Source organism: Leptopilina heterotoma, unplaced genomic scaffold (genome assembly GCF_015476425.1).
Source record: "Leptopilina heterotoma isolate Lh14 unplaced genomic scaffold, ASM1547642v1 Lhet_235, whole genome shotgun sequence".
NCBI classification, from domain to species: Eukaryota; Metazoa; Arthropoda; class Insecta; order Hymenoptera; family Figitidae; genus Leptopilina; species Leptopilina heterotoma.
Window position 1 is genome coordinate 411,221 of NW_025110952.1, and position 13,847 is coordinate 425,067.

Below are 13,847 nucleotides of genomic sequence, written 5' to 3' on the forward strand. Positions count from 1 at the left end.
TGAAAATTATCCGTAACAAGCTATGAAGATGTTTCACTTTAAAAGTCTGATATATATATATATATATATTTATAAAATTTAACTCGTGCAGATGTCACGAAATGCGTGAAATAATGAAAAAAATTACAATATACTTTTCAGAATAGATTTGTCATTTTGACGAATTTTTCCAATAATTTACTATATAGGTGACAAAAGTTTTGGATTAACATGGAAAATTATTCAAAGTGGAAATGGTTGAAAATTAAAGTAGGAAATTTCCTATTGGAAATTTCAATTTTAAACTTTCTTAAAATTTCAATTTAGAAATTTTTATTAGAAATTTCAATTTGAAAATTTCCATTTTAAAATTACAACAGAATACTTTAAATTCGAAATTTTAGTTACAAATTGAATTAGAAGAAACTAATATTAATACAGAAATTAAAATATTAGAATTAGAATTAGAATTAGAATTAGAATTAGAATTAGAATTAGAATTAGAATTAGAAAAAGAATTAGCATTAAAATTAGAATCAGAATCAGAATCAGAATTACAATTACAATTGGAATTTAGAATTAGAAGATTCTCATATTAAAACTGGAGCTGTAATATTCTCATGAGAATTAGAATTGCAATTACAACTAGAATAATAATTATAGAATTAGAATTAGAAAATAGAATTAAAAATTGAAATTACAACCAAAATTATAATTGGAATTATAATTCAAATTGCACTTGAATTAGAATTCGAATTAGGATAAGAATTAAATTTATACAATGAATTAGGAATTAAATTATTATTCGAGTATGAGAAGTTCAATTAGAATTAGAATTAAAAGTAAATTTAATTAGAATTAGAATTGAGTATTTTGAATCAGAATTAATTTGAATCAGAATTAGAATTGAAAACAGAATTAAATGGAAAATTTAAAATTAGGAATAAAAATTAAATTGCAATTAGAATTAGAATTAAAATCAGAATTAGAATCAGAATTAGAATCAGAATTAGAATCAGAATTAGAATCAAAATCAAAATTAGAATCAGAATTAGAATAAGAATTAGAATCAGAATTAGAATCAGAATTAGAATCAGAATTAGAATCAGAATTAGAATCAGAATTAGGCTCAGAATTAGAATTAAAATTAGCATTAAATAGAAAATTTATAATTAGGAATAAGAATTGACATTGTACTTTAATTAGAATTATAATCAGATTTAGAATTAGAATTAGAATTAAATCAAAAATTAGAATTAGAAATTAAATTTTTATTCGTGTGAGAAGTTCAATTAGAATTATAGATTTAAAAGTAGCATCAGCATTAATAGTAAATTAAAATTTTTATCAAAAGGTCGTACTGAGAATTAGAATTTGAATTAAAATCAATAATAAAAACTGTAAGTATAGAATTTGAATTGAAAATGGAAATAAAAATTGAAATTGGAATTAGAAGATTGTTATTAAAACAGAAATCGCGATATTCTTATGGGAGCTTAAAATTAGAAATTTAAATCTCTAATATAAATCAGAATTAGAATTAAAAGTAAAAGTAATTTTAGAATTAAAAATATACTTAGAATTAAAATTGTAGTTGAATTAAAATTAGAACCAGAAATTTAATTAAAATTAAAATTTTAATTAGAATTAGAATTAGAATTAGAATTAGAATTAGAATTAGAATTAGAATTAGAATTAGAATTAGAATTAGAATTAGAATTAGGAATTGAGTTAGAATTAGAAATAGAGTTGAACATAGAATTAGAAGAAGAATTAGAATTAGAATTAGAATTAGGAATTGAGTTAGAATTAGAAATAGAGTTTAACATAGAATTAGAAGAAGAATTAGAATTAGAATTAGGAATTGAGTTAGAATTAGAAATAGAGTTTAACATAGAATTAGAAGAAGAAGAAGAATTAGAATTAGAATTAGAATTAGAATTAGAATTAAAATTAGAATTAGAATTAGATTGAAATTTAAAATTATAATTAGGAATGAAATTATTATTCGTATGAAATGTTCAATTGGAATTAGATTTAAAAGTATAATTAGAATTAAAAGTAAATTTAAATAAAATTATAATTGGATATTGAATTAGAATGAAAAATAAATCAGAATTAAAATTAAGAATTGAATTGGAATTTGAATTTGAAATAAAATTTACTTAAATTAGAATTAGAATCCGATTTAGAAACAGAATTAGAATTATAATTAAATTTAAAATTAGAATTAGAAATGAAATTATTATTCGTATGAGAAGTTTCATTGGATTTAGATTTAAAAGTAGAATTAGAATTAAAAGTAAATATAAAAATTTATCACAAGGTCATTCTGAGAAATAGAATTTAAATTAAAATAAAAAATAAAAAATAAAAATGGGAATTAGAATTAGAATTGAAATCTCTAATGGAAATCAGAATTAAATTAAAATTAGAATTTAAATTGTAATTAGAATTATTACTATAATTAGAATCAGAATTAGAATTAGAATTAGAATTAAAATTAGAATTATAATTACGAATTATAATTACGAATAAATTTATTATTCGTATGAGAAGTTTAATTGGAATTAGATTTGAAAGTGGAATTAGAATTAAAAGGATATTCAATTATAATTAGAATTGGGTATTGAATTAGAATTAAAAATAGATCAGAATTAAAATTAAGAATTGATTTTGAATTGGAATTTGAATCAGAATTAGAAACGGAATTAGAATTAGAATTAGAATTAGATTTAGAATTAGAATTAGAATTAGAATTAGAATTAGAATTAGAATTAGAATTAGAATTAGAATTAGAAACGGAATTAGAATTAGGATTAGAATTAGAATTAGAATTAGAAACGGAATTAGAATTAGGATTAGAATTAGAATTAGTGCAATTATAAGTAGAATTAGAATTAGAATTAGAATTAGAATTAGAATTAGAATTAGAATTACAATTAGAATTAGAATGAGAATCAGAATTAGGATTTTTATCACAATTAACTTATCTTCATTTCCCATTTTATTGAATTCCAAATCAAAAAAACAAAAGGAAATTGCACTAAAAATTCTCATGACAATAAATAGATTTAATGCTTGTAAATAAAAAATATATCAATACAGTGCAACTTGAGTCCATCTGTTCCGTTAAATCTCCAAGAATCACCAGAAAGAACATTAAATCATTAATGCGAAATCCGTAGTACTGCGACTTGACGTTTGATAAATCATGCAAGGCGAGTCAAGATGAGGACCAAAAAGACATATATTCGTGAACACCGGTCGTTTTCTTCAATGAGAATAAACCACGGGAATTCTTGTTCGTCTTCCTCTTCTTCGTCTCCTTTTTTTTCTCCCGATGAAAAGAAAAGAAATCCTACAATTGATTGACGAAAGTGAGTGACTTTTTGTGCGGGTGAAAGTCTGTTGAAATATGCCACTCCAGGCTAGATAAATGTTCAGACGTGAATTCCGTCACCCCTCAGCTCCCATAGTGTGAGGGATCTCCCTTTACTCCTTCAATATATCGCAGTGCCATCTCAAAAACCCGTTTCCCCCCCCCCCCCCCCACCTTCTTTTATAAATAATAGTTTGGAAAGATTTGCACAAAATTCGTTTTCACGCTAATTTTTCCCTATATTGTTGTATTCTTTTCTTTTGGTGTTATTAATAGTGGCTTTGGTTAGAGTAATGGTGGTGACTCTAAAATAGGAAAATTTTTCAAAAGTGAAAATCGTTTAGTGTGCGGGGAAAATGAATAATAATAAATTTATTCCATGGTTTTATTTCAACAGTTATCAACGAACTATAACATGCACGTGTACATTTTTTCTATCTTTGTATTATCAAGTAATTTTCATTCGTCCAATTGACAAAATACACCAGCAGTGCTCTTACTGACTTGGAGACAATAAATTATTGCGATAATTTTAGTGCACTTTTCAAAAATGCAGAAGCATTCAAAATAAAAAATTATTCATACGTGGCGCTTTGAAGTATCCTAAACCTCTACTGCATCAAAGTTCCTAAAAAGTAAACTTTTAAAAAGTGGACAGAAAATGATTTACGTCTATATTTTACTTTGTGCACTCATTGCACAATTCACCTACACGAATCAGGTAATTTTTGTAATTTATAATCATAATTTAAAAATATTATAATCAAACATACTTATTTATTCATAATCCGTTATGGAATACCGAACTGAAATCTATTAGATATACTAGGATGTAAGATTTCTATGAAAGTTTCCTGAAATTTCCAGGGGATTTCAATATCTATTATTTTAATAAAATTTCCCAAAAAGAATTCAATTATTTAAAAAATATTTTAATAAAATTGTATGCAAACATTTAATTATTTTCATAAATAATAAAAATTTCATCAGGAATTAAATTATTTTTTATAAATAATTAAATTTTTTTAAAGAATTCAATTATTTTCAATAAAAAATAATTTAAAATTCCAGAAAATAATAATTGAATTAAAATGATGAAAATTTTGATAAAGTTACAGTGATAATATTCTTATAATATAAAATAATTATTTTATCTCTCGGTCATCTTTAATTATTAGAAAAACATGAAGAAATCGATCACTTCGAGACGAAGACTCGGAGCAATTGATATCTTCATGTTTTATAACAAATACTTTTATAAGTTGTTTAATTTAAAAAAAAGGTTTGAATTTTAAATCTTTTGAATTTCTTAATTTCTGTGGAAAATCCTGTTTTAAAAATAAGATTAAAAATAGGAATTTTGCAAATATTTTTCTTCTTTTTCTAAAAAAAAAATAATAATAATCTTTAAAAAATTCTGATTCATAAGGAAAAATAATGCAAAAATAAATAAATTTTTTATTTCTTAATCACAATTGTAAAACTGTTTAACAATTTTCTAATTTTCTTTAGAAGTAAAGAACAAAAATCTGCATAATTTCAATTTGACAAAACAGAATTTTAGTCTTTTAATGAAAAGAAGTGAAAAAAATTCTAATGATTTCTATTTGTCACTACAATTTTGAATTAATGATAAAATGAAAATAATTAATTAATTAATTAATTAATATTAATAAAGTACATGTTCCAGTAATTTGATCGCAGTTTAAAGTTATATGTTTGTTTGATTTTTGTTTCTTAACTTTTTTATAATTTTTCTTTTCAAAATATTTTCAATTTGAAAATTAATGTATTGAAAATCATCGAATTGCAAATAATTTTATCAAAAAATTTAATGATAATAGAATTTCTTTGCAAAGAATTTTATTATTTATAGAAAAATAAGTGAATTCTTGCAAAGAATTTTATTAAAATTTAAAAAAAATCTTAATTAAATTATTTTGAAGAATTTCTTTGAATTTTTTTTTAAATACTAAAGTTTCTTTAATAATTATTTAATTTGAAAATTTTGAAAGCAATATTGAATTTTATGATGAAGAATTTTCTTAAAAGTGAATTATAAAAATAATTGTATTCTTGCGAAGAATTTTACTTATTGAAAAAAATAATTAAAATGTTTCGAAGAATTTATTAAAATTTTAAGAAATAATTAAATTGTTATGAAGAATCTTATAGAAATATTTATTTATTAATATTTATTTTTTGAAAATAATAATTGAATTCTTTCAATTTTTTTTTTTTTTTTGACGAATTGCAAATGGAAGTATTATAAAAATTGCATTGGAAGTAATTAAATTTTTATAGTATAATAGAATTTTTTAAAAATATTTTTGAAAATAATTGAATTATTTTTTGAGAATTTTAAATACTTGTTGAAATTGCATTTTATGGAAATTTTTCAAAAAAAAAATTAAATTCTTTCATGTATAATTTTATTTAAATTTGTTAAAGTTATAAAAATAGTTGAATTGCTTCGAAGGATTTATTAAAATTTGTAAAATTTATAAAAATAGTTGAATATTTTTTGGAAAAATTTATTAAAATTTTAGGACAAAATTGAAATTTATGGAAATATTTAAAAATATTTGAATTCATTCGAGGAATTCAAATTGAAATAATTGTTTTGAAAATCATTGAATTTTTGTAAAGATTTTACTATTTAAAAAAAATAATTGAATTGTTTAGAAGGATTTATTAAAAGTTTAGAAAAAAAAATTAAATTCTTTCGTGAAATTTAAAAAAAAATTTTTTTTTTGAAATTATGTAATAATTAATTTTGTACTTAATAAGTAAATTTTTTAATTTTTGATTATGAAATTATTTAAAAAATTTATATATTTAAAAATATAAAATTGATTATGAAATTATTTTAAAAATTTATATTTGAAAATATAAAATTTTAAAATGTAATTTGCTTAACAATAATAAAAAATTAAATATCACGTTCCGCGCATAACATTTGGTTGAATGAAAGAACATTCAAATTATTATTTATTGTTATTATTGTTAATTTTTTCTCTTTTCTAGAATAAAAAATTCGATGAAATATGCGAGGAACATGGATTGGAATTTTTTGGTGAGGTCAGTAATAGAAGTCAAATATGTATATATCTGCAATTTTTTATACTGAATTTGATTTTCTTCACATGCTTTCTAAATTTATTTTTATTATTATTTAATTTTTTCAGTATAACGATGGATGCATTATTATTTGTGATACAAACAAATTTTTTGATAAGAAAGATCATAGTGAAAATGTGATTCTTGAACAAGGATCGCCTTGCTCTATTGGAGTAAGAATAATTTTTTTAAAATATGCAAAAGAAGAAGGAACAATAAGACTGGTTTTTTGGCTCATCTTAGATTAAACTTAAATATTTGTAAATAAATGGTCAATTAATATTATAAATAATTATAAAATAGCTTTTACAAACATTTTTTTTTTTTTTTTTTTTTTTTTTTTTTTTTAAATTTCTGTTTTTGCAAAAAAAGCTTTACAGACTTTTGAATTACACTTTTCTTTTGAACTAGAAAAGAAACTTTAAGTTTTAACTGAAAGTGTACCAAAAACAAATTTTATTGACTATCCTCCTTTGCTACTATACAACTTGTACTTGACATTTTCTTTTTCTCAGTACTGTGATGATATGGGTAACTGTATGTATGCGCCTATAAGAACTACCGAGGAAACTACTAACAGCCCTGTGAATTTAACTAGTGTGTCGTATACAACAACTGATAAATCCACCAATTATGAAGTAAATATTATTTTTACAATAATATCTGTATTTGTTTTACCATACAAGTTTCACCTCTCTGATTTTCTTTCTTTTCAGAATTGTGAAGGTGAATTATGTAAAAAAAATGTGGCAAATACTTCCAATACAATGGACATTATTTTTTCATTTACTGGAAAATTGGGAACTTTTATAAAAAATGGTATAATAATGTTGCTTAAAAAAGTTCTTTCAATTCTTGAATAATAATTAAGAAAAAAAATTGTCTCTTTCTGATTCAATAAATGCTGTTTCAATGAAGATTCGTTGCTTTTTTTCTGTTATAAATATTTTTATTTAAAAAAAAAAAAATTTTTTTTAAATTTAAAAAAAAAATTATGAAGCAAATATAAATGAAAAATATTTAATGCTACTGAATTTAAAACAGACATAGCAGAATTAAGAAAAAATGAGCTTAATTTTGACAGAAGCTAAATTTTTTTTTTTTTTTTTTTTTTTTGCAATTATATATGAAAAACGAACAATTTGAAACCTTATTAAATTTTGTGATTTTAAAAATAAATAAAATATAACAAATATTTACCTGTTTGTGTAGAAACGTGAATATAGTATTTTTTATGGCACTCTTACAGATTGAAAAATAATAAATGTTTATGTTTCAGTTTTAGAAAACTAAAAATAAAGCACTAAAAGAATTAAAATGAAAATGCAAATTTATTTTTTTTACAAACTTATCATTTTAAAATTAAGAATATTTCAATAACTATATTATTTTATTCCCCTATTTTTTAAATAACGAGCCTTTAACGATAAAACAAATAAAATATTATTTGAAATAGTTTCAATATAATATATTTTTATTATAATATATTTTATTATAATATATTTCTATTATAATATATTTTTAAAAAAGATTTCATCATCTTCGAGAAATTGCAAAAAAATTTCTTTATAAATTAAAAAAATAAATAACAAATAAAATGAAAAAAAATAAAATTTTTATTTTCTTAAATTTAAAAATCAATCCTCTAATTATCTAATTTACTACACTTATAGTTTAATGACCTTCTCATTTTAAGAATTTCATATTTTTAGAACATCCTGCACAAAAAAGTCGAGCACTGAATATATTTTCGTTTCAAACAAAAAAAAAAGAAAAAGAAAATAAAAAAAAGAATAATAACTCTAAATTCTTGACTTGAAGGACCTACTTTTTTTATCATATTCTCAAAAAAAAAGTCAAGACCATAAGTATACAACATGAAGTGGGGTGGAAAAAAGGTAGTTAAAAATATGAAAAAAAACTTGAACTTAGTGAATAAAGAAGGGGGAGAAGGGTATTTCCGGATTGTCGCCACGCGTGTTTTGCGGAAACAATATAGTCGTTTTTTTTCCTTTTTTTTTCTTGTCAGCCGACGACAATATTTTATCAGGCATGCTCCAACCCTCAACACTTTAATTTAAAACCAATTTTTTTTTGTTAAAGTTCATCTTAGATTTGTATTTAATTATTGATTATTAAAAATACTTTTTTTTATTGATATAAAAACTTATTTTCATTAATAATGAAAATTTGAAACTATTTTATGTTTTTATTATTATTATTATTTTATTTTTATTCCATATAATTTTTTTGTTTCTACATGTAATGGCGGAATTTCTTACGATTAAAATGTAGTTTTTGTAAAGCAGAAATAAACAAATGATAAATAAATAATTTTTATTTTTTTCGCAATTGTAATTTTTCTTTGCTGCGTGTGTTATTTTTATTTTGTTGTTATTTTTCTGGCTGAATCTGTTTTTAATTGCTTTATTTATTTTTGCTCTCTTGTTCTTTTTTTGACGAATCTATTAATTCGTTGATGTATTTTTTATTTCTGTTTTTGAATTTGATAATTTTGTTGCTTTATTATTGTTATTTTTGGTCTTCTCTATTTTTATGGCTGAATTTGTTATTTTTGATGCTTTCTTCTTCTTCTTGTTGTTTGAATGGCCTCTTTTTTGGTCCTTTTATTTTTATGGCTCAATTTGTTATTTTTGCTTTTGATTTGATAATTTTTGCATTTTATACTTTCATTGTTGTATTTGTTATTTAATTTGTTATTTTTCTTCAATTTCTTCATTTGGAGAAAGTATTTGTTATTCTATTGCTGTATTTTTTATTTTTATTGTTAAATTTTTTATTTTTATTTATGTATACTTGTTAGATTTATATTTTTCCGGTTGAATTTGTTATTATTGTTGTTCAATTTATTATTTTTGTTTGATATATCTGCTAGTTTTTTTTAACTTTTAAGTTGAATTTGTTATTTTTGTTACTAAGAATTTATTTCTTGTTTGTTTTGTTTGTTTTTTTTTCTTGTTTGTTTGTTTGTTGAATTTTTTACTTTTATTTTTATTTTATTTATGTATTTGTTATTTTATTGATAGTCTATTATTATGTTGCTGTATTTATTATTTTTATTGGTAAATTTGTTATTTTTGTTACTGCATTTGTAATTTCTATACCCATTTTTGTTAAATTTATTTCTTTTTTTTAAATATTTGTTGTTTTTGTTCAGTATTTGCATATGGAAAGAATTTTTTGTTGTTGCTTTTCTGTTATTTTTGTTTTGTTGTTTTTATTTTCATGTTATTTTTCCTATGGAATATGTTATTTTATTATTGTGCTATATTTATTTTTTGGTGAATTTTATAATTTCATAAATTTTATAATTTCAAAAATTTTATAATTTTTTTTCTTTGTATTTTTGATGGTGAATTTGTTCTTTTTGATTTCTTGTTATTTTTGAGGATGCATTTGATATTTTTTTAATTGTATTTTTTATATTTCTGTTTTTGAATTTGTTAATTTTATTGTTAAATTGTTTATTTTTTTCTCCTTAAAATTTTTTTTTATTTTTCTGGATGTATTTGTTATTTTTGTTATCGAATTTGTTATTTTTTTTGCTGTGTTTGTAAGTTTTATTATTTTTTAGACTGAATTTGTTCGTTTTTTTTTGTTCATGGCCTTTTTGTTAAATTTTTGTTTTTCTAATTTTATTCCTGTATTTGTCATTTTCTTGCTGAATCATTAATTTTTTTTGCTAAATTTTTATCTCTATTGCAGTATTAATTATTCATCTTATTGTAGAATTAGTTACTTTTATTGTTAAACTATAGTTTTTTTTATTGCTGAATTTGTTATTTTTGTTACTGCATTTGTTTTATTTTTTAATTTGTCATTTTTGTTGCTTTATTTATTTTTTTTATACATGAATTTGTTACTTTCTAACTCAAAATTAACAAATTCATGTTCTTGTTATTTTTTGTTATGTTTGGGGTTGTATTTGTTATTCTTAGTATTGTATTTTTCATTTGTTTTTGTATTTCTTAATTTTATTTTTGAATTTGTTATTTTTTTGCTGTATATGCTAGTTTTTTGTTTTTCTGGATGTATTTGTTATTTTTGTTATTAACTTTGTTTTTTTGTTGCTGTATTTGCTAGTTATTTTTTTTGTTGACGGCTTTTTTTGTTTAATTTTTAATTTTGTTGTTGAATTTGTTATTTTCATGGATCAATTGGTTATTTTTGTAGATAAATTTGTTGTTAATTTTATTATTTTTGTTGTTGAAATAGTTATTTTTTGCTGCATTTGTTATTTTTGATGCTGTATCTATTATTTGTTCAATATTTTATTTTTTATTTTTGTTATTATATTTGTTTTTTATGGATAAATTTGTTATTTTTGTTGTATTTGCTTTTATGGATAAATTTGTTATTTTTGTTATTGTATTTGTTATTTTTATTAATGCATTTGTTATTTTTATGGATTAATTTGTTATTTTTGTCGTTAAATTCGTTATTGTTGTTAAAATAGTTATTTTTGTTGCTGTATTTGTGATTTTTTATGCATTATTTATTATTTTCTTAAGTATTATATTATTTATTTGTTTTTTAGTTGTTCTATTAATTTTAATATTGTTATATTTGTTTTTTGTTACTATATTTGTTATTTTTTTATGTATCTATTCTTTGTTTAGTATTTAATTTTTTATTTTTGTTTAGTATTTAATTTTTTATTTTTGTTATTGTATTTTTTATGGATAACTTTGTTATTTTTGTTGCTAAATTTGTTATTTTTGATGCTATATTTATTATTTTCTTGACTTATGTATTATTTGTTTGTTTTTTAGTTGCAATGTATATTTATTTTAAATGTTCTATTTGTTATTTTGGTTGCTATATTTGTTATTTTTTGTTTTCTATTTGTTATTTTTTGCTGAATCTATAATTTGTTGAATATTTAAATTTTGTTATTGTATTTGTTATTTTTATAGTTCAATTTATTATTTTTGTTGTTAAATTTGTTATTTTTATGGTTCAATTTGTTATTTTTGTTGTTAAATTTGTTATTTTTATGGTTCAATTTGTTATTTTTTTCTTTGAATTTGTTATTTTTGTTGTTGAATTTGTTAATTTTATTATTGCACTGGTTATTTTTATAGATAAATTTGTTATTTATGTTGTTATAATTGTTATTTTTTATCTATCAGATTGTTATTTTCTATGGTTCAATTTGTCATTTTGTCGTTCAATTTGTTATTTTTGTGGTTAAATTTGTTATTTTTATGATTCTATTTGTTATTTTTTGTTATTGCACTGGTTATTTTTATGGATAAATTTGTTATTTTTGTTGTTAAATTTGTTATTTTTGTTGTTGAATTTGTTATTTTTATTATTGTATTTGTTATTTTTATGGATCAATTTGTTATTTTTGTTGTTGAATTTGTTATTTTTATGGTTCAATTTGTTATTTTTGTCTTTGAATTTGTTAATTTTATTATTGCACTGGTTATTTTTATGGATAAATTTGTTATTTTTGTTGTTAAATTTGTTATTTTTATGGTTCAATTTGTTATTTTTGTCTTTGAATTTGTTAATTTTATTATTGCACTGGTTATTTTTATGGATAAATTTGTTATTTTTGTTGTTATATTTGTTATTTTTTATCTATCAGTTTGTTATTTTCTATAGTTCAATTTGTCATTTTGTCGTTGAATTTGTTATTTTTGTTGTTGAATTTTTTATTGTATTTGTTATTTTTTATGGATAATTTTGTTATTTTTGTTGTTAAATTTATTATTTTTTTGTTGAATTTGTTACTTTTCATTGACAAAATTGTCGTTTTTGTTCAGTATCCTATATATTCAAAAAGAAGGAAAAGAATAATAAGGCGCCAAAAAAAAGTGATGCTACTGTGTAAGCAAAGGCAAGGTATTAGATCTCACGTGATGACATCACGTGTTGTTGATGGGAAAAGAACCGCAATAATTGTTATGTTGTGTCGATATTATTTTGCGTTGACAGTAAGAAGCATTAGTGTGGTGCAATCCCTTTGCTCGGACAACTCTCCCTTTCCTCTATATGTATATATACATATATACTTATCTAATTCTGGAGCGTGTCATATTTCCTCCACTTGCATCCTTGTGGCTCACAAAAATGGGGTCAACTTGCTTTTGCCCTCTATAGCTGCAAAAAAAAAAAAAAAAAAGATTCTCAAATCCTGATGAGAGGATCACTCTCACTGAGTTCATAAACCTTTTTTCTCTTCTTGCAGACGACATTAGTGCTTGTTTGGGCAAAACACGATATTCTTTGGAATTGTCAAAAATCCCAGCTACCGGCTTCCTATTGTTCTTCCATTATTGTCAGCCATCGAGGCGTATATTCTTTACACCTAATCCTTTAATCTCTCACGAGAAATGGAGCTGTTTGTAGCAAACAACTCGTAAACCATCAGACAATATTGTCCACTTTCCAGCGCATGGAACGAAAATGCCGACAAAAAAATCACCCACACCAATAACAGAATGTCGAGTATTTTGATAACTATCTCGTTTTTCAAAAATTCGCATCTGATTCATCTTTTTCTCTTTTTCCTTCAAAAAAATAGTTTCCTATATAGCGTCGCGATGGTTCTATTTCCAAAAAAATTCATTTCCAGTTTGTTCAGAAGTGCCATACAGGTCAGAGAAAATTAAATAAGTATTTAAATATTTATTTTAAAAAATTTAACAAAATTAAATTTTTGTCATATAACCCTGTTGTTGTTTTTAATATTTATCATTAATTAAAACATTAATTAACACACTTCATATATACTGTCGACATAATTAATAAACTTAATAAAAAGAAATTAAATTTTTTTCTCTCCTGAAAGAAAAAAGAGAAAAAAATTTCTACGGTTAAAAATTGAGTGCACAATATTTCTTCTCTCACACGATCAACTAATAGTATATTAAAATCTCATATGTGATCAAAAACCACAAGGTACTTCTCTCGGTTTTTTTTTTAATTTTTTTTTTTCTGGAAATCAATTCAAATGCGTTGTCGAGTTTCTTTTTCTATCAAAAATGAAAAAAAAATGAGAGTTCTTGGGCGGGTTCTTGTATGCAGAAAAAAAAATCTGAATTGTTAAAGAAACTACACACGGAAGCTGTCAAACGAAATCAACGTCAGTATGGTGGCTCGTTACTGCGAAGGCTTTTTTTCATCAGTGAAATTTTTCGAGATTTCACTGGGAAATAGACAAAAAAAAAGAAGGAGAAGAAGGAGAAAAAAAAGAGAGAGAGGCAACTAAACGGCACCCAACGATGTACCGGTTCGATTCAAATTGGTTTCTGCACTTTGGTTTTTCTACTCTATTGTGATCCGACCACGCGGTAACGCTACACGTTTCCTTGTATCGGGTTACATTACATCG

At 21.9% G+C, this 13,847-nt stretch overlaps 1 protein-coding gene across 1 annotated transcript; it reads left to right on the forward strand.

Moving 5' to 3' along the window:
- The first annotated feature begins 3,835 nt into the window (after nucleotides 1-3,835).
- Nucleotides 3,836-7,398, forward strand: LOC122502669. The gene is made up of 5 exons (XM_043612830.1): nucleotides 3,836-4,082; nucleotides 6,389-6,442; nucleotides 6,550-6,654; nucleotides 6,997-7,119; nucleotides 7,198-7,398. The coding sequence occupies exons 1-5, from the start codon at nucleotides 4,023-4,025 to the stop codon at nucleotides 7,342-7,344; spliced, it is 489 nt and encodes a 162-aa protein (XP_043468765.1). The 5' UTR covers nucleotides 3,836-4,022; the 3' UTR covers nucleotides 7,345-7,398.
- Nucleotides 7,399-13,847: the final 6,449 nt, after the last annotated feature.